This window comes from Gracilinanus agilis, chromosome 2 (assembly GCF_016433145.1).
Source record: "Gracilinanus agilis isolate LMUSP501 chromosome 2, AgileGrace, whole genome shotgun sequence".
Classification (NCBI taxonomy): Eukaryota; Metazoa; Chordata; class Mammalia; order Didelphimorphia; family Didelphidae; genus Gracilinanus; species Gracilinanus agilis.
In genome coordinates this window covers 627,864,588-627,884,654 of record NC_058131.1, presented here as the reverse complement: position 1 = coordinate 627,884,654, position 20,067 = coordinate 627,864,588, and the positions used below count along the sequence as shown (strand labels likewise).

General features: G+C 35.6%; 2 protein-coding genes across 2 annotated transcripts in view; both read right to left on the bottom strand.

The window, feature by feature from the left end:
* ATRNL1 (attractin like 1) overlaps positions 1-20,067 on the bottom strand; it is a 1,097,315-nt gene that overhangs the window by 148,427 nt on the left and 928,821 nt on the right. The gene's annotated exons all lie outside the window — the stretch shown is intronic.
* Positions 4,040-4,772, bottom strand: LOC123238181 (D-aminoacyl-tRNA deacylase 1-like). Its single transcript, XM_044665615.1, has one exon. It carries the CDS (start codon positions 4,770-4,772, stop codon positions 4,149-4,151), a length of 624 nt encoding a protein of 207 aa, XP_044521550.1. The 3' UTR covers positions 4,040-4,148.

The following is a 20,067-nucleotide window of genomic DNA, read 5'->3' as shown; positions in this document are numbered from 1 at the left end:
CTGCCTTTTAGAGACATTTGTTTACTTTAAAACCATGTTCAAGAGTCACTCTCTTCATAAAGCCTTTCCTGATTGCCCCAGTTGCTAGTGCTACCTCCCCTCCATCCAATATCTTGGATAATTTTTGGTATCTGTTTTGTGTGTAGATGTTTTTTTCTCTGATTGAATGTCAGTTCTTTGAGACCAGGGGTGATTTCACTTTTGTTCTTGTATTGCTAGTACTCAGCAAGGCAGGCAAAATTGGTGATTAATAAATGCTTGTTGATTCATTAATTGGTTATTAATTAAAACCCATTTCTGTTTTCATTATTTCTAGTGCCAATTTTGAAAAAGTTTCCAAGGGAAAATAAATACTAAAGGAAATATGAACTATTTTTTAGCAGCTAAAAATGGAGTATGTATATTTTACCTCCTGTCTGCCCTGGACCAAGCATCCAGGAAATTGATTTTCTTACAAACTGTCAAGCTCCTTGTTGGGCTGGTGAATGAAGTTGCTCTTAAATGAAGTATTAAAGGTTCTGTCCAATATTACAACAACAGAGTAAGAGCAAAGATTAGAAAAACTGCTGTTCGATGAAAGGTATCTGTCTTATGGGTCAGAGGGCTTCATTTTTCTTGTTCTACTATTCATATATAATATATTGATACTCCTAACTTGCTGCTCTGGTTTGGCCATGCCATTTTATTTTGGTAGTAGAGATGATGAAAACACAAAGGATTTGCCACTCATGATAGGGATTTTATGATTAGATTAAAATGATAATTCCCTAGTTCCTCTTCACAAACAAGGAATAAATTTATACTTTTGAATTTAATGGTAAAGTTATTTTCAGATATTTACATTGGGAATTTCAATGAGCAAAAAGTACCATGAAATTGTTTAAATGATAACATGATAGAGAATCAGATACAAATATGACCTTCAAAAGACTTCTAGCAATGTTTGAGGTCTCCAAACACCTGTAGCCTCCACATTCATTTGTATAGTCTGTCTGCTTTCTTATCTGTCTATTCACACACATACAGTCTTTCCCTTCCCTCACCTACTTTGAATGCTAGAAAACAATCAAGACACACCAGCAAATTTGACAAAGATTGCACAATCACTGAAGCATTTTATGGTCCAACCTTGAGGCTAAAACTGAGCATGAAGCAAGGAGGCTTGTATATTTCACCAAGTTCAGACCTTCATTCTTTTCTCACTGACCTTGTTACAAAATACGTCTCTTGTCCCTTTCTCCACCATCAGTTCAAGTTTACAAATATGCTGATGGGTTTGAACCATATTGTTGAGTTATTATTATCATTATCATTATTATTATTATTACACAGTTACATACTCAGTGATATATATATATATATATATAAATATATATATATATATAATCTTCCTTGGCTCCTTCCTTATCTTCCTTGGCTCCTCAAAACACAAGCAGGATAATAGATTTAGAATTGGAAATGGAACACTGGAGGCCTATCTAGTTCAACCCTCTTATTTTAAAGATGAGAAGACTGAAGTCTATGTAAGTTAAGTTGTTTAACCAAGGTCACATGAGTAGAAATGACAGAGTGAATATTTGAACTCAGGTCTTCTCACCCCAAATTCAAAGTTATTTTGATTGTCCCACATTCTTCTTATGAATTAGTATACATAATTTTGAAATTTCTAAAATTCTCTCTTCTCTTCCACACTTAAAAGATTTGCACTTGATAAACTATATAAAAAAGTGCTCTAAGTCATTATTGTTTAGAGGAATGCAAATCAAAACAACTCTGAGATATCATCTCATGCCTATTAGATTGGCTAAAATGATAAAAGGAAAAATTGACAAATGTTGGAGGGGATGTGAACAAATGGAGACACTAATATGCTGTTGGTGAATTGTGATCTGATCCAAAATTTTGGATAGCAATCTGGACTTATGCTCAAAGAGTAATAAAACTATATACCTTTTAACTTGGCAATACCATTATTAGGTTTATTTCCTAAAATTATAAAGGAAAAAAGGAAAAGAATTTTTATGTTCTAAAATATTTATAGGAACTCTCTTCACATTGGCAAAAACCTGGAAATTCAAGGGATGCCCATAGGTTGGGAAATGGATAAACAAGTTGTGGTATATGATTGTGATATTATACTCTAAGAAATGATTAACAGGTTAATTTTGAAAAAAAAAGGGTAAGACCTACATGAAACTAGAAGAGTGAAATGAACAGAAACAAGAGAACATTATATATAGCAATAGAAATATTATTTGAAGAATGACTTTTGTATGTTCATCTCTAGAGAAAGAACTAATATAAATAAGACATAGTTTTATATATTCACATATATTTTTCTCAAATGATGTCTTCTCTAATGTGGGGAGGGGAGAAAAGAAGGGAGTTAACTTGGCATTTTTATGTAAGAAATACATTTTTAAAATTTGTATTGAGTCCTAGAAAAAATATTTTTAGAATAATAGTGTGATCTATAGGCACACACACACATACACATTACATGCACCCCTCCTTCCACTGAACATACACTTTAAAGTATCTGAATGTTAATATGGCCAATTCAATTTTCTACTACTTGGATCATTCATATGGAACCAGAGACACAAAGAAATGGCAGCATGATGTAGTCAGACCGAAACCAAACTGCAGATTGTGGGAAAAATAAACAAACTGAAACTGGCAGCTCATGTTGTGTGACCACAGAAACAAAGAATTCAAGTTACTTGGCAGGTATGGCTGAACATGTAGTTATTCAATTCTTCACTCAGTGACGGTGATCATCAGGATGTTTCTTATTTTCCAATTATATTTCAGAACAGGATAAGAAAGGTTTCTTTATACTTTGGGTCCTGATTGTTTTGGTTGATGCCCAATATACTAACATTTGGAATCCATATCTGTATAGTTCTCATACTGAACATAATTTGTTCCAATCTGCATGACCACGGGGGTCTTTGCCACCAGTGCAAGGCATTGAATCTCTTTCCTATTTCTTTTCCCTGGATTTCTCAGAAAAAGAAGGTAGGAAAATTTCTAGAAGATAAAATGTGCACTATTCAGGAGACATACTCCTTCCTGAAACAGTTATGTCTAGACAGTATTACTGCAGACTCAGCTTTGTCTTATTCTATCTTTCTACTTCATTTAGTTGGCACAAACAGGTTTTGGTTTCCTCAAGTCTCTGTTGGGAAGGAAAATAAAAGATAGCTTGTCCAAAGAAGACAAAGTAGCTTAAAGATAACCCAATAACACTTGTTGGCAAAGGAATTCATATTTTAGGATCTGATTAGCAAGCTTTTATGGCCATGCTGTACATTATGCAGAAAATACTGTTTGAAAAATTCATATTATAACATAACTCCATTGCATACTGAGCAACTCATTGGACATTGGAGTCCATGATGGTGGCACAGACTACAACGGCTTGATATGAAATGGCTTCAAATATCAATTGAGATAATACAACTATATTTTTCTATATTTTAGACATCACAAATTCAGAAAGAGTCTCTTTTTTTTTTTTTTTTAAGTAGAATCTGTTGAATAACAAAGTGGTCTGTTTAGGTTTTTTGTTTGCTTTCTTTTTTTAAAGAGAAAGTTTAAAAGATCCACAAGGCTCACACAATAAATTGTCATGATTATTCTTTTTATACCTCAACACTGACAGAAATGTTGCACACTACCCCAGTGTTGTGTAGAGCATGAATAGAATGTATACAACACCAACACAAACACAATAGAAGATGCTGTGAGTATCCAATTTTAAATAAGAAGACTGTCTCTTTCAAAATGCAAGCCAAAAAATACCTGAACCTAAGAAGTTTTAATCATGTGCTTTGTTGCTACATATGTATCAAAAAATGCTTGCCTCTTAATTTATAGGAGCTAGGATAAACCAAATACAGAATACACTGAAAAATGACATGACTCACTTTTACTATGAGGCCACAGTAACAACAGAAAATGGTAACATTCCTTTGGTTGATTTTTAAAAGAGAATGATGTAGATTTCTAATTTCTCTCTTGTTTTTTTCCCCCTTTCCAAGTCCTTTCAACCACATCTGCAAGGTGTAGGTATTTTATGTCTTCTGTGAACTCTTTAAATTCTAGTTCTGCCAAAGGTGCTGTGCTGAAATCTGTTCTCTTCATCATGGTTCTCTTTCAGAGGATACGTCACCCTCCGTCCCACTGCTAACAGTAGAGTCATCCTTGCCAGAGACATTGCTTTCTATACTTGACTCAGAATATCCCTTTTCTCTGGTTTTTTCTTTTCTCTGTTGCTGTGTTTCCAGCTTTGAAAGCGGCTTGAGATCTGAGGCGGCAGCCGCTGGGGTCTCGAGTTCTATAGTCACCGGCCCGTCATTCTGGATACGTACTTGCATGTAGGCTCCAAACTTGCCATCTTTAACGAGCTCTGGTTTATAAGCCTTTCTCAGTTGCTCAAGGAAATTCTTGTAGAAAGTTCCCTCTTGTTCTGTAGGCATGGCCATATGATAGTCTGGTTTGTTCCCTTTCAAATTACAGTGAAGAGTAAACTGACTAACACACAACACTTCATACTGTTTGTCCATCACACTTTTTGACCAGTGTTTTCCACTCTCATCTTCAAATATCCACAGGTTTAAAATCTTTTGAACCATGTATTCCAGTTCTTTGTGGGTATCTTCCTTAGAAATACCCAGCAACACGCAAATACCCCGTCCGATGGAACTTATCTGCTCCTTTCCAACTGTGATGCTGGCCTGCGAGACGCGCTGGATGATGGCCTTCATGGCGCCTCTGCCCCGCGTGGGGTGGGGGGATGGGAGGGGTAGGGGGTGGGAAGTGTAGGCCTGAGCAGCAGTAAGGAAGACCTGGCGCGCTCCCGGCTCCCCACTCTAAGGCTGCGCCTCTTTCCTCCTCCTTCGCGAATCCTCCCAACTCCCCCACACTGCGCAGGTGTCTGGAAAGAGTCTCTTTCTGATCCCTCTGAATTCTTAAGCTTTTAAGTTGATTCACTTAGGGTGAGAACCCAGTTAGCTCTGAGTGACGGAGCTATACATACTGGGGGAGCCCCAACCCATTCCTATTACTGCCGCCATAGAGACATGGTAGGGGTATCCTTGCACCACTAGCTTGTTAGAAGAATCTTCAAGGTGGGAAGGTACGCTTTCGCTCCCCGAGTTTTGACAAATAGTTCGAGAGGAATTCCTAATAAGGGAGATAGTAAACTATAGCCATAACAGAAGATACGCTTCTGTTGTTATGAACCAGTAGACAGTCCTGTGAGGAGAGATTCACCTCCAGGTTGTGCTTTAGCTTCCTCATGGTGGAGGTTCCCTCAAGTTTGAAAAGTAATGAATGTTTAGGGACAGATTGTTGCTATTTTTTGATGTTAGATCCCTTCATGTAATTTAAGTGAACATGAGTGTAATATAATCAACAGTGTGCCTGACTTAAACTACTTGAAATGGGGAAGAGGACTATGAAATTCACCAAAACCGGGGTGCTCAATTAGAAGATTCTTAGCAATATTCTTATTCTCCCAGGTTCATACACCACTTCTATTTCTTGTCAATTGTGAAGTCTTCCATTTTGATTTAACTGAGTTCTACAGAGTAGTGATAATTGCAATCACGAAGTGGTTCTTTAAAAGAAAATCCATGTCTGTCTTCTTTTCCCTGGAATGTTGATAGTTTTGAATTTGTACCAAAAGTATGATCTGAAAAAAAATCTCTTTGGAAATGAAATATAATATTTTGGGAACATTTGAAAAATGAAAGAACCTGACTAGATTGACTATTTGTAACTGAATCATAGTCATGATATTTGGCCAAATATGTCCAATATAATTGTATGCTAAACTGGATAAAACATTATTAACCAAATCACTAATTATGCTTTCATACATAACTTGTAAATTGAAGCATCTTTATGTTTTGTAGTCTGAACTTGAGAGTATTCAGGTACTTGATCAGATAGTGATATGCTGTTGAAGGGAGTTGTATGGTGACCTAATTTATTCTTCTTACAGTGTATCATTTTCTCCTATTTTCCAGAAAGCAAACCATCACTATATCTTCCTATAATCATATTTATGAAAATGGAATTCACAGTTATGGGTCAAATGAAAAAATTAATAACTGGTATTTCAAAAGACTCTTTTTTTCAGAGAGCATTGCTTGTCAAAAGAATATTTTGGTATGTGCTGCTACTCTGAGAATGTCTCAGTAAAGTTAATTAAGAGAGAGAGAGAGAGCAGAATACTCTTGAAACAGGGTAAAATGTGAACTGTAGTTCGGCTTACTATAAATATACAAAGCCCATTTTAGTCAATATCTCCTACTGTAATTTGTCTTGTAGGGTTACACTTTGAACTATACATTGTGTTGTCTGTTTATATTTACTTAGTATTTATATCTGCTAAATGGGTGCCATTTTTGTGTTATTCAGATTAGGGAAATATGGCTAGAAATCTTGGTATAGAATTGTGAAATTATTATTAATTTTTTATGTTATAAATCAAGGTAAGGAAGAGGAGACAGAATTAAATGTGAAAATATTTCTTTTTATCTTGAATTATAGAATTTCTGACTTTGGCTTTAGAGCATTAACATATTGGTTTTAGTAAAGGAAAAACAGAATTTCCTTTATCCTACCATACATTTATCCTTTCATTCTTTCTTCATAGACAGACAACTTCTAGAAGGAGACTATAAATATATATATATATATATATATATATATATATAATAGAGGAAGAATGAAAAAACATTAATACCTAAAGGAATAAGGAAAAATGCCCTCTAGGAGAAGCACATGAACTGAACCTTAAAGAAACAAGAGATTCTAAAAATGCAGAGGGTAGGAGGGAATATACTCTTGCAAAAGGCACAGAGATAGGAGATGTGAGTACTGATCTGGGAGAATATTGAGTAGGCCAGTTTGGCTAGAAGTAGAGATTATAAAGGAAAATGATAATCAATAAGCTTAGGAATGTAGTGTTGGAGCCAAACTATGAAGGTTTAAATGCTGAGCAAAGACTCTTTGTTTTACCCTAGAGCCAAGAGGGAGCCACTGAATTTTCTTGAGTAGAGTAGTAATATGGTCAGAATATGCTTTAAGGAGATTATTCTGATCCAGTGGAATTGCTGTTGGCTCTGGGAGCAGGGAGGGAAAGAACATGAATCATGTAACCATGGAATAATATTCTAAATTAATTAATTAAATGGAAAAAAATTTTAAAGATTTTTCCAGTAGCCTGTGGAGGATAAAATAAAAAGAGGGAAAACTAGATAATTTGCTAGTGTGAAGGTAGATACATAATGACTACGTTTTCCTCTCTATCTCTTTTCAACCAGCTTTTATTAAGTCATACTATATGCATGCATTTGTGACATTTCCCAGTTATCAAATGTTATTTTTCCAGGCAACCTTGTTTCGATCTTACTTATTGGATCTCCAGTCCCATGAAGCATTTCACTCTCCCTTGGCCCATACTTAGAATATCCAAGAATCCTCTTTGTGAAATGAAGCATCATTTTCATAAACTTTTCTTTAAAATATAGATCACACTTCTAATGGAGCTAACAAAACCTGCTGGTCAGTGAACGTGGCTCATTGCTGCATATTTCTGACTTACTTATAAAGTGAGCCAACTAATGTTGCCAAACCTTGGGAAAAACACAATGACAAAACAACCTTGGGATTATTCCACTGAAATTTTGCATCTGTCTTCTGAAGACTGGCCTCCATTAGCTGCAGAACCATGCAATTAACTAACATCACATTTATCAATTGATTGAAATATTGAACAGACCACATATGAGGCCTTAAAATAAACTAACTAATATTCTGTTTGTGATCAAATTAAAGTCATTCCTTTTAATATAGTCTAGTTCCCCCTATAAAAATTCCCATAAAAATTAAGAAGCTTCAAAAAAAAAACAACAAGCAGCATTGCTTAATTCATTCCAATGAATAATTTTGGCAACTTGCAACTGTAACATATATTTATTCTTACTGCCCAGCCCCCTCCCTTTCCCATTTTATTCATTTCCTCAAGGAAATTGCAAGTTAATAGAAAAAGCAGCACTGGAACTGCCTCACATCCTATAGTTATTAATTAAGCAAAGTCTGGTTCAGTAACTCTGGATACTAAAAATATAGAGTTAAACAAAGCCGAGTGGTTTTTGAAATGAAATTTCAACTTCAATAGTCATTCTACAAAATTTATGCATTAAAATCAGTATCCTAGTCTAGAGAAATTCTCCATGAATTTCTTTGAAAAAAAAAAAAGGAACTTTAATGTCCAACCATTTCTGAGTAAGATCTCTTAAGTGGAAGGACTCATAGAAGCACCAAAATAAATTACGTTCAAGTTTAAATAAGTTTCCTTTAAAGGCTGTTAGTCACATCATTCAGCTATATTCCCAGATACAGGTTATTAACCCACAATCAATAAAGCAAGAAACTGTATAAACTCTCTTATTAATTTTGTATAATGGTTAGTAAACTTTAAAATACTGTACTATAAAACTTTAAAATGTTTCTGATAGCTTTAGATCACCCTACATAATTTATTATTTTCTGTGGCAAAGAGTTATACAAGTGGGTACATGTGAGAAAAATGCACAGTTTTTCTGGATAGAAAAATCCATTCCATTTTAGAAAATTTTCTTAAACTACATGTAGTTATTATAAAGGTGGTTCTTAAAATTTTGTTCTTTTTAATGGTTGCAAAAGATCTGGTCTGTCTAAATCTATATATGCTTCCTAGATTACGGAATCCAGGTCAGTGCCTAGTTATCTAAGGCAAGTGTAGAAAGAACACCCTATGACTTTTCTGTGGTTGTCACGACTTGCATTAGTTGGTCTTTCCTTCTGTCTTAGAATTTAAAATCCTAGATTCAGAGCCTTGTAAAATAATGATCATTTAAATGCTTTTTACATTGAATTGAGACTTATCTATAACTTCTAGCATACTATAGCTATTTGATCAAAATATAAATAAATTGAAAATGTTTAAGGGGAAGGAATATTTTAACACTAAAATGAAAAAAAAATCCCCAACAACTTCATCATTATAAGTTACAACCCACTAATCATTGGAATGTTCTGATTTATTTTTGATTCTTTTCATCATTGTTTCACAGTTAGACTCTGTCCTTTCCCTTTCCAACAATCCTCCTTTCCCTCACTCTATCTCTTTCTCAACATAAATAGATATAGATAGATAGATAGATAGATAGATAGATAGATAGATAGATAGATAGAAATGAGAGAGAGAGAGAAAGGTGAATTTTGTTTTAATGGGGGAGTGATATGCATTTATTAAGTGCCTACTTTGTGCTAGGAACTCTGCTAAGTACTTTACAAATATGTCATTTGTGAGTCTGCGTAAGTAATCTTATTCATATAAAAATGTTAGAAACTGAAGGAAAAAAAGGTAGAATTTCCATTTGGTCATTGGACCTAGCTCTCAATGGCAGATTGTCCCTAAGTGACCCATTGTACATTGATATTATAATGTTTCCCAATCAGGAAAATTAATTCTAGAATAATTTACACATCTATATCTATATAGTCATAATTATGTGAACACAACAAGATTAAACAAGTAAGAGAAACATTCGATTGAGAAAATCCTGATTATGTAAAAGCTAAGAGGAAAATTAGAGAATCACATCAAATCAGTAATAGAGTATCTCAAAAGAAATAGTTTGGATAATAAGAGATCAAGAATATCCTCTAAAAGAAAAAAAAAAGAATCTCCTCTCCTTGGGTTTCCAAAGTTTTCTTCCCTTTCTGGGATAAGCCAATGGACTAAAAGAACTGTTGACAATAAGCCCCACCTGCTGGCTGAATGGTAAAGCCTTACTTAGATTTACCTGATTTTGCATTTAATGTGCACCTTTGAAGTGGCATAAAATGAATTATTTGTAAATTGAAGTATATCTTCCCATTGCCCACATGATAATTTAATGAATGTGTTCCCTCTCAATAAAACAGACTCTAATATTGAATAAAAGTCATTAAAAAAGGTTGGTGTATTTTGGCATTGCCAAAAGACTATGTAAACTTTTGCAACCTGTTGGTCACAATGGCAATGAATTCAGTTGAACTTGTATATTTATTAAAAATTCCATATATATTAAAATACACCAAAGAATGAATTTCATGAGAGCTAGCAGTGACTCCTTGGGAAGTAAATTCTTGAGCAAGTATTCTATGCAATTCTTGCAAGTATGCAAGTGATTTCCCTGCTTGGGAAAGCTCAAGTAAAATCTTTTTCCTATCTGTTCAGGTAATGTTGGAATTTGAACTCAAGTTTTTTAATTCCAAGTCTTATGCTCTTTCAAGTAACATGGCAGAGGGAGAGATGGTATCCCAGAGAAACCCTGGCACCTTTAAAATAGCAAATGCTCCAAGTAAAGCATTTAAAATTATGAGTAAAGTGAAAGACATCCTCAAAAGGCCTACATTTCTGGGAAAACAATGTTATCCCAAACCTTCAGATTCAATCAGCAAAACCCATTACTAATGTTATAAGTGGTTATTGTGGCTTCTTTGCCACAATATTTCTTCTTTGCAGTGCCTCCAACCAACTCCCACCCCAAACCTAACCCCCTAACAAGGGGAGAGTTGGAAATTTAACTAGCCCTATCAAATGAGAAAGTAGGAATCTTTGTAGGAGAGACCCAGAAGAATATATCTAGTAAAAGGGGAAAGAGAGTCTGAAGCAGAATTATAAACCCAGCCAGAATAAACATTTATAGGAGCTTTTGCATGGCAGGAATCCATATGGGTGCCTCCTACATTTTAGTGGCAGGAAGGAGTTGAAGTTGCTCAGCCACATTTGAGAGAACAAAAGAAAATTGGTGGAAATAAATAGAGGAGGGGCCCTAACTGGAAGAGAAGAGTAAATTGGTGGCAAAAAAAGACCACAAGAGAAAAACTACATTTAAACTGAGCTCCCTTTCAGATAAACAATAATTAAATGTATAAAAGAAGAAAAATGAGTGATAGGCCTAGAGAAAAACTTAACATAATGAATAAATGTGAACACTATTTAAAACTTCACATGAGATGAAGTGAGGAAAAAAATTCTACTGGAACCCCAGAAATAATAGCACATCCCCCAAAAACTCCAAAATGGTTCATAAAATAATCAAAATAGTCAAAGAAATAAAGTTGGGAATCTGGGCAAAAATACAGTAACCCTACTTCATGCCTTCCTTTGTTTCCCCACCAAATTGGAAAGATCTTTCTTTAAGTATTTTATCACATTTCAATTTGGATTTCTCTTATGCAATCTTCACATTGAATCTTCTTTTCAAATTCTAGTTATTTAGGTACATATCTGTCTTTCCTACTAGATTTTAAACTTCTTGGTGACAGGGAAACTCAGTCATGGGATCATAAATTTAGAGTGGAAAGGAACTTTAGAGGTCATTCAGTCCAACTTCCTCATTTCATAGATGAGAAAGCTGAGTTTCAGGGAGATTAAGTGGTTTGCCCAAGGTCACTCAAAGTATAAATAGCCGAATGGGGATTAAACACAGATAATCCTGAATAGTCCAAATCCAGTGTCCATTCTTCATTCCACTGTACTATAATCTTTATCTTTGGACCTCCCCAGTAACTCATCAAACAGGAATCTTTAATAAATGCTAGTTGAATTAAACTGTTGGAATGAGACAATGTTTATATGTTCAAAGTGAAGCATTAGATATCTAAATCAGATCAGTCCATGTTACATTTATTCAAAATGCAAAATTTAGACCCAAGATAAGTGATTATGCTTGATGCAAGCTCTACCTGTCCTGATGTCATCTTTGGTATAATTCCCTTTTTATGTCTTTCACCATAATTATTATTTATGGGAAAAGTATGTAGGGGGAAAAAACTCTGAATGATTGAAGCCAGAGCTAGATAAAGCTGCAGATTTTATTAGGATCTATTTGGCAATAAGGAATGAACAGAGTTGAATGATGTAGAGAAATCCTAGTCTGTCCATAATGTTGTTGTTCCTTCTAAACAGGCAGTGAACGTAAAATATACTATTCATTAGGAGAGTGTAGGAATTAGTCAGAAATTTCTAGATGCTCTGTGGTACCAACTTTGTTTTCAATCGGGAATAAATGATATACATAGAAATTGGTTTATTTCCAAGGTCACTTAAAAATCCTAAATGGAATAAATGTAAAACTGTAGTCTTTGCTCATATTTCAAATATTGCTTCATTTAGCACTATCTTTAATGACAGTTTGTAACTTGTGTCATTGCAATATACCATATCCTTCAGACAAAATGATGCACCATTTAAAAATATTAACATATAAATTTCACTATAAAAGGATTAAGACCAAAGTAGTCCTGCCCAAATTAATTTAGGTAAGTACACTGGATAAATAAATCAGCACCCTTTTACTCTGAAAGCATTTCAAGCAATTTCATGTCATTAAAAATACTTTTAGTTCCCACATTTTGGCTCTTAGTACAGTCTTAATGGTTATATGACAGTATGCTCTACTACTCACTGTATGGCTTTTATTACATGCCCTGATCTATGTGATGACCATGGCAGCATTTTAGAGAACTACAAAGAAAAACTAAAATAATGAATTATATTTTGACAAGTCTAATAAAATTGTTCATCAAAAATACCATAAATGTCAGATCCTCCTGTAAATCTTAATTCAATACATTCCTTTTGCTAAACATTTAATGGAAGGGAAAACCATTCTGAGAGGAGAGATATAACAGGAGAGAAGTAACCCATGGGAAAGGATTCTCTACATGGGATCTTTGAAAGGCAATCCCCATTTATTTACTCTATTGGATTTTCTGATTTATGGACTGGACTCATATGCTTGTGACTTAATTTCTGAAGGTCTACAAATGTCTGATATTAACAAATGTCTTTGTGTTTGATATCTGTTTAACTTAGAAGCCAAAGTCCCAGAGGGCAGTATGCAATAGATTATTTTTACCTTCTGTTACTATTAGGAAATATTGCTGTTTTTTAATATGCCCCTGAAAAAAGAACACTTGTTCACAAATACATTTTATAGTGAATTCCAGGTGTCTCTGTGTCAGATAGTAAATTTTTTAAATTGCAAAATACAAACTCAAATGCATCTAATTTATAATGATTTTGTGCCTTTTTTGCTTTTACTAAATTTCCTCAGTCTAAAAAATGATTTATCTCGTTCTCCAACTCAATATATGTAGATAAAAACACATGAAACTTGGGAGGACTAAAGATGATAGAGAAACTCATTGAAAACTCCAGGTTTATTTTCCCCCAAAGGAAAACAAATGTGGAATGCATGGATTCTCTAGTAGTGGATGAGAATCCTCCTTCTTGGTAGTCAAATGTAGCCCTTATCCTGATCACATTTACCCTTAGGTTTCAGAAATGCTCTGCTCTTAACATTGCTGCTATAATCTAGGAAGTTTCCCCTCTTCCTAATGCTTTGCTGTAATTGTTTAGTTCAGGTTGCAGAAACTCAAAATTTAAAAGTAAAGGTAATTAAGAACTAGAAAGAGTGGTTAATTGGTTTTAACTCAAAGGGGGAACAGGGAAAGTCCCTAGAAGCAGGAAAAGTCAATTTAACAAATGCCATTGAATTTAAAAAAATGTATAGAAGGTCTATTATGTTCAAGGTACTGTACTAAGCACAGAAATAATTTAAAAAAAAAAACCAGTTCCTGCCTTCAAAGATCTTAAACTCTCCTACTGAGGAAATTTCACTAGGAATTCCAGTGATTATGTCTTGAGAGAATTTAATCCACTAAGCTCCAAACTGGGGCCAAGCAGTGACCTTATCAGTGAATCAATAAACAAACTCACATAGGCATTTTTTTTATATAGCTCACTGAAGACCAGGTCAGGCTCCCACTTAAACTACCCTGGGCCACTCTCTTCCTCTGGGATTCATAAGCAATTCAATATGACCATTTTGGGGGAAAGTCCTTATGGCAGATTTGGACACTATGATTCAAAGGCATTGAAAATGATGAGGGCAACCAGAATGGTGAAGGGCCTTGAGTTCATGGATGTATTTATCCAGGAGAAAAGAAGACTCTGGGAGGACATGATAGCTGGTTTCAAATACTTGAAGAGTTGTCATATGGAAGAGAGATTAGACTTACTCTGCCTCAAGAGGGTAGGATCAGGTAGAACAGGTAGAAATTATAAAGAGGCTTATTTAGGCTTGATGTCAGGAAAAACCTCTCAGCAAAAAGAGCTGTCTAAACGTGGAATGGCTTGCTTCTGAAGATGGTGGATTTCCCCTCATTGAAGATCTTTAAGCAGTGGCTAGATGATCCTAGTCCCATATATTATAGAGGTGAATCTTTCATTGATTGGGTTGGGCTATGTGGCTGCTCAAGGTCCTCCAACTTTCAAATTATGTGATTTTCTGAATCTGTGATCAGTTATAGTTTCATTCACCACCTCAGACCCAAACACACCTTCCTAGATGCTATTCTATCATCAGAATATAAATTCCTTGTGTGGTATTTCCCCCAATTCCCATTAGAATTTAAGCCCCCTATAGGTAGAGACTGTCCCTTTTTTGTATTCATGTCATCAGAACATAACAGAATGTTTGGCACATGAAAAGCACAAATATCCATTCTTTATTCACATACAGTTAAGTGTGCATGAGTACTTAGAGAAGAAAGAGAGCATCAGGCTGGAGAGATTTCTGTTAGGAAGAATGAAGGGTAGATTGTTTTGCCATTTTCCAGTCATGTCTGTGTCTCTGTGACCACATTTGGGGTTTTCTTGGCAAAGATGCTGGAATGATTTGCCATTTCCTTCTCCCACTCATTTTACAGATGAGGAACTGAGGCACACAGGGTCAAATGACTTGCCTAGGATCACAGAGCTGTTTTCTGAGGCCAGATTTGAACTCTGGAAGATGAGTCTTCCTGACTCGAAGTCCAGCACTCTATTGGCTGCAGCACATTAGATAACCTCAAAAGGCCCCTCCAACTCTAAGATTCTAATTTATTTTTTTTTCTATCCATCAGTCTGGAGGAATCAGCGAATGACAACAAAGGCTAAGAAGGAGTGAGGCCAACTCTGTAATGATGGTGACTGCTGTAAGACTTGGTGGGGTGAACTAGAAAGACATCCTGAGAGATAAGCTAAATCACATTCCAGGTCATCGGTGACAGAAGCAACCCTATAGCTTTAGAAATGCTTTAAAGGCACCTTTCCCTACATTGAAAATTTTCCTCTTCAACATGTTTAGGTTAACAGGTGCGCTGGAGTTTCCATACTTCCTAGCCCTCTCTCAGTGGGGATTTCTCTTCCTGAATACTAAGAGTAATTAGGAGTAACTGTGAAAGAGGTAGGACAAAGGTAAAAGATCAGGAAGTCATCAGGAGCACAGGAGCCAGAAACAAACTCAATCCTGCCTTGGGTGCTTATTGCCTGTGTGATCTTAGGCAAGTCACCATCTCTCTTGGCCTCAGTCTCCTGTTCATTAAAATGAGAGGAATGACCTCGATAGTCTCTAAGGTCTCTCTAAGCTCTAGCTCTGTGGTCCTTTGAGTAGGTAGGAGCCACAATCCAGGCAGACACACAGGGCAGGATGAGGTTACACGAATGTGACCATATCCTGAAACTTGAATCAGTTAGGAGTCTACATTAGGTATATCTTTTTATGATGAATATTGAATTAAATCCACAAAGTTGACAGCTCTGAGGTTTGGGCAGGTAAATACCTGGCAAGAGAACAGTATGGGTTTTCTCTCTATTTTTCTCTCTGTCTCTTTTTCTCTGCCTCTCTCTCTCTCTCTCTCTCTCTCTCTCTCTCTCTCTCTCTCTCTCTCTCTCTCACACACACACACACACACACACACACAAATACAAACACATACAACATTTCTATTCCTCTACAATTTGTTTTTCCTTCTTTCCTTTTCATGCTCCCCTTACCCTCTTTCTTTTTTTATGTAAGATTTCATGTAAACATTGAAGAAAGTTTGTATTTTCCATTTTTAAGTAAATGTCTGGTAAGTACAGTCCAGTGCAATGATCACTCACTGGCTTCAGGAGTCAGGGGACTTGAGTTAAAATCTTTCCTCATATTTTTATGAGCTGTGTCACAGGTAAGTCACTTAACCTCCTTGTGTCTTAGTTTCCTCAATTATAAAACAAGTGGATTGGCTTCTGAGATTCCTTCTCTAGCTCTATTATCCTATGAGACTAGGTGGGATGGGGAATAGGAATAGAGGTGCAAAATTCAGCTAGCTTGAAGCATAATCCATTTTTAAAGTAGTTAGAAAAAGTGATATTTTTATATTTGCTTTTGGAGAAGAAGAAATTTTCTGTTTTTATTTTTTCCTGTTATGATTTGAGGTAAAGACCTTAAAGACTAGGATTCTAAAGGAAGCTGGTTTTTCACTTCTCAAAAACTGGCACAGACAAATGAAGAAATAATGTTGCCAAATGTTGTATTTTCTGCATAAGCAGTAAAGTAAGATCTTTGGTTTTAGACTTGATTCTTCATTCTTGATATTCCTATGGTATTCCTTCACTTCAATTCACAGAATCCCTGATTTACAGCTAGAAGGTACATTAGGGGTCATCTATCCAACACCTTCATTTTACTAATGAGAAAATTGAGTCTTAGAGAGAAAAGTCTGGTCTAAGTACAGACAGATGGTAAATGGCAGATACAGTATCACATACTCGGTATGTGATCCTGGGCAAATCACATAACTTCTCTTAGTATGGCCCGTTTCCTTATCTGTAAAAAATGGGGTTAATAATAGCACCCTGCTCACAGAGTTGTGAGGATAAAATGAAATAACATGTAGAGGTGATCCTTTGTTGATTCCCAGTTTGTTTGAACCTACCTAGATTGACAACCTGGATTTTGAAGGCAAAAACAACAATAAAAAATCAATAATATACAGAAAGTAGTTTATAAACCTTAAAGCACAGTATATTCTTAATATAAAGTTATACTAAGATTTTTGGGACACTATAAAGCTAGCTATAATAATAATAGTTGTAATTATTATTATTAATGATAGCTAACATATATATATATATATACACACACACACATATATTGCTTTAACGTTTGCAAAACATTTTACAAATATCTCATTTTATCCCCATAGCAACCCTGGGAGATAGGTGTCATTATTATGCCATTTTATAGTAATTATCATTAGTATTGTTATACTGTACAATACAATAAATATTAAATGTCTCTTATGTGCCAGGCATTATACTAAGTGCTAGGGGTACAAAAAGAGGTAAAATACAGTCCCTGCCTGCAAAGAGCTTATAATCTAATAGGATGAGACAACTCACAAAAGGAAGTTAGAAAGATGGGGTAGAGGAAGAAGATACCTGGTTCAGGGGCAAAATGATGGTGGAGTTGAATCCAGGACATGCAATGTGGTAGGAAATGAGATCTCACTCTGTTTCTGAGTCCTCTTTCAAGGGGAGCTTTGGGAGGAGTTCAGCTCTCAAATCAGAGGGGCAGAGGGTACTGATGAGATATGCAACTTTGAAATTGAGATTATATAACATGTACTTGTGAACCTAACTGGCTCTTCTTCCAGTGGCATTCATCAACATGGAATTAGGACCAAAGGAGGAAGACAGTAGGTATTGGCCAAAGTTGAGGGTTGTCAGTCTGTAAAGGTCAGTACAAGGAGAAAAAGGATTCAAAAACGAGGGAAAGTCATATAACTAAACTGATCAATGATAGGGTAAAGACTGTGAAAAGAAGGAACTGGGTTGATATTTTAAGAAAACAGTTATGGAAAGAACTTTAGGGCACTGATAGAACAAAAATAGGTTTAGGAAGAGTAAAACATAAACATATATGGAAGAAAAGAAAATTGTTGGAAAGAAGAATCATAGATTTTCAGATCATGGAGTTACTTATTTGTGTGTGATGATATCTAAGGCATCTCTACTCTTATGGGTAACTGAGGTGGAGTGGAGCTATCCATAGATCATGAAACTCCAAGAAGTAGATAATTAGGGTTGGTGGGTTGGGGAAAAGGTTAGTGAAAAAGGTTAGTCAAGTCAATTAAAATCAAAATCATGTATAATGAGATCCTCAAGAATGAGAACAGGGTTTAAGTATAAAGAAGAATCTGTAATCTGGATAGTTTCCTTGAGGAGTGGGAGTGATCTGGAGGTTCTAAGATGAGGAAGTATGGAAATAGATAAATGGAACAAATCTCAATAAAGCAGTAGTTGCAGAATGCTAATAGCAGAGGAAAGATCCACTATTTTAAGGAGGAACGAAAAGAACATCTTTTTTTTTTTTTACTAGCCCTATGTGAGAGAAAGATTATCCTGAACAGGAGATGACTAAGGATTCCATATCATCATCAGCATAATAAGTTTCCATGATCACTGGAGGAAGAGTATCAGGCAATGAGATGTACAATGAAGGGGAATTTTTTAATAATATGGGGATGGGATGGCAAAGAGGGTCTAAAGGACACACATTTATGGGGGTAGTAGGGAGGGACTATGGAGGACTAGGGATGAAATGGAAGAGAGAGAGTGTGTTTTCTTCATTCAATCCCATATCTCTTTTGATTATCTTTGATGTGCTAAGGGATAAATTATATGAGGTTTTTTTTTAAATTTTTTTTAAACCCTTAACTTCTGTGTATTGGCTCACAGGTGGAAGAGAGGTAAGGGTGGGCAATGGGGGTCAAGTGACATGCCCAGGGTCACACAGCTGGGAAGTGTCTAAGGCTGGATTTGAACCTAGGACCTCCCATCTCTAGGCCTGGCTCTCAATCCACTGAGCTACCCAGCTGCCCCCAAATTATATGAGTTTTAACCATATAATAGTAGTCATACTTATTTTGAAAATGGATGAAATATGACAAATTCTGATCATTTAAAATACCAGGCAGAGAAAATTAAAGAAATATCTATTAACATTTGTCAGATGTAATGATAAATTGCACAGCTATGTGGAAATAAAGATGATGGACAGTTACCTCATTAGAATATAGAATGAACTGAGTCTGGCAGGAGTTGGCAGGTGCCAAGGCAGTTGAGGCTCGGGTATAAAAGGAAGATTTTGAACTGAGAATGGATCTCAATTTTGAGATTGGGTTTGGAGAGGGTAGGCCTTAGGTGAGCTTATTAAATGGGCAACCTTTACCAATCAATTTCTTCAGTCCCTGATCCTGAATCAACCTGATTCGAATATAGCCTGAACCACAATTAACCATCAAGAAGAAACAGCAACAGTTATCAGCAGAGTAACCTTCATCTAGTTTGAGGCCAGTCTGGCCCAACCAGACTGGCAACTGACAAACCTGATTACCATCAATCCAGATATCATCATAACATCACTAGCCTTAGCTATTTAAGGACTTCCTGTTTCCCTTCTTCCCAGCCATTACTTGCTTCTCTTCCCTAAGCCTGTTAGCAATAAATCTTCAAACTTACCATAGGCTGGCCTTCTCTATAATCCTAGGGTTTAGTGATTATATCTTTGGGATATTATAAGGGAAGAAGTGAAGTTGTATCATTCATATCAAGGCTTAATTAGCAGACAATCAAGTGTTATCCAATTAAAGCCAGAGAGTGAATTAGATAAGTATCTATATAGTTTTAACATCAGATTCTTTGGCAAGCTCCTCTGGAACACTGTTATATCTGGGGTTTGGGTCCAGCATTTTCTCCATATTTAGTAGCAGCTACTGCTGTGGGGGTCCTTTGGGATACACTACTACAACTTGAATGTTTCACTTAGGAGTTACTCACTTTACCCAGCTTCAAATCCTCATACCATCAGAATTATCATAAAACAGGGTTTATTGGAGGACAGATTATAAATCTCAAGGAAAACAATGCCGTCTGTTCACATTATTAGCAAGTTTTAATTACAGAAGTCTTAGCAATTATGAAAATTTCAGAAATTGGTTACTGTTTTCTTTCAGAAATGTCTCTTTTGAACAAGAAAAATGAAGCATGGTCTTTGTTTCCTCTTCCTTCCTCTTTCTCTCTCTCTCTCTCTCTCTCTCTCTCTCTCTCTCTCTCTCTCTCTCTCTCTCTCTCTTTCTCTC

Coding starts and splice junctions, on each gene's coding strand:
- LOC123238181 (XM_044665615.1), bottom strand. CDS start 4,772: ATGAAGGCCATCATCCAGCGCGTCTCGCAGGCCAGCATCACAGTTGGA.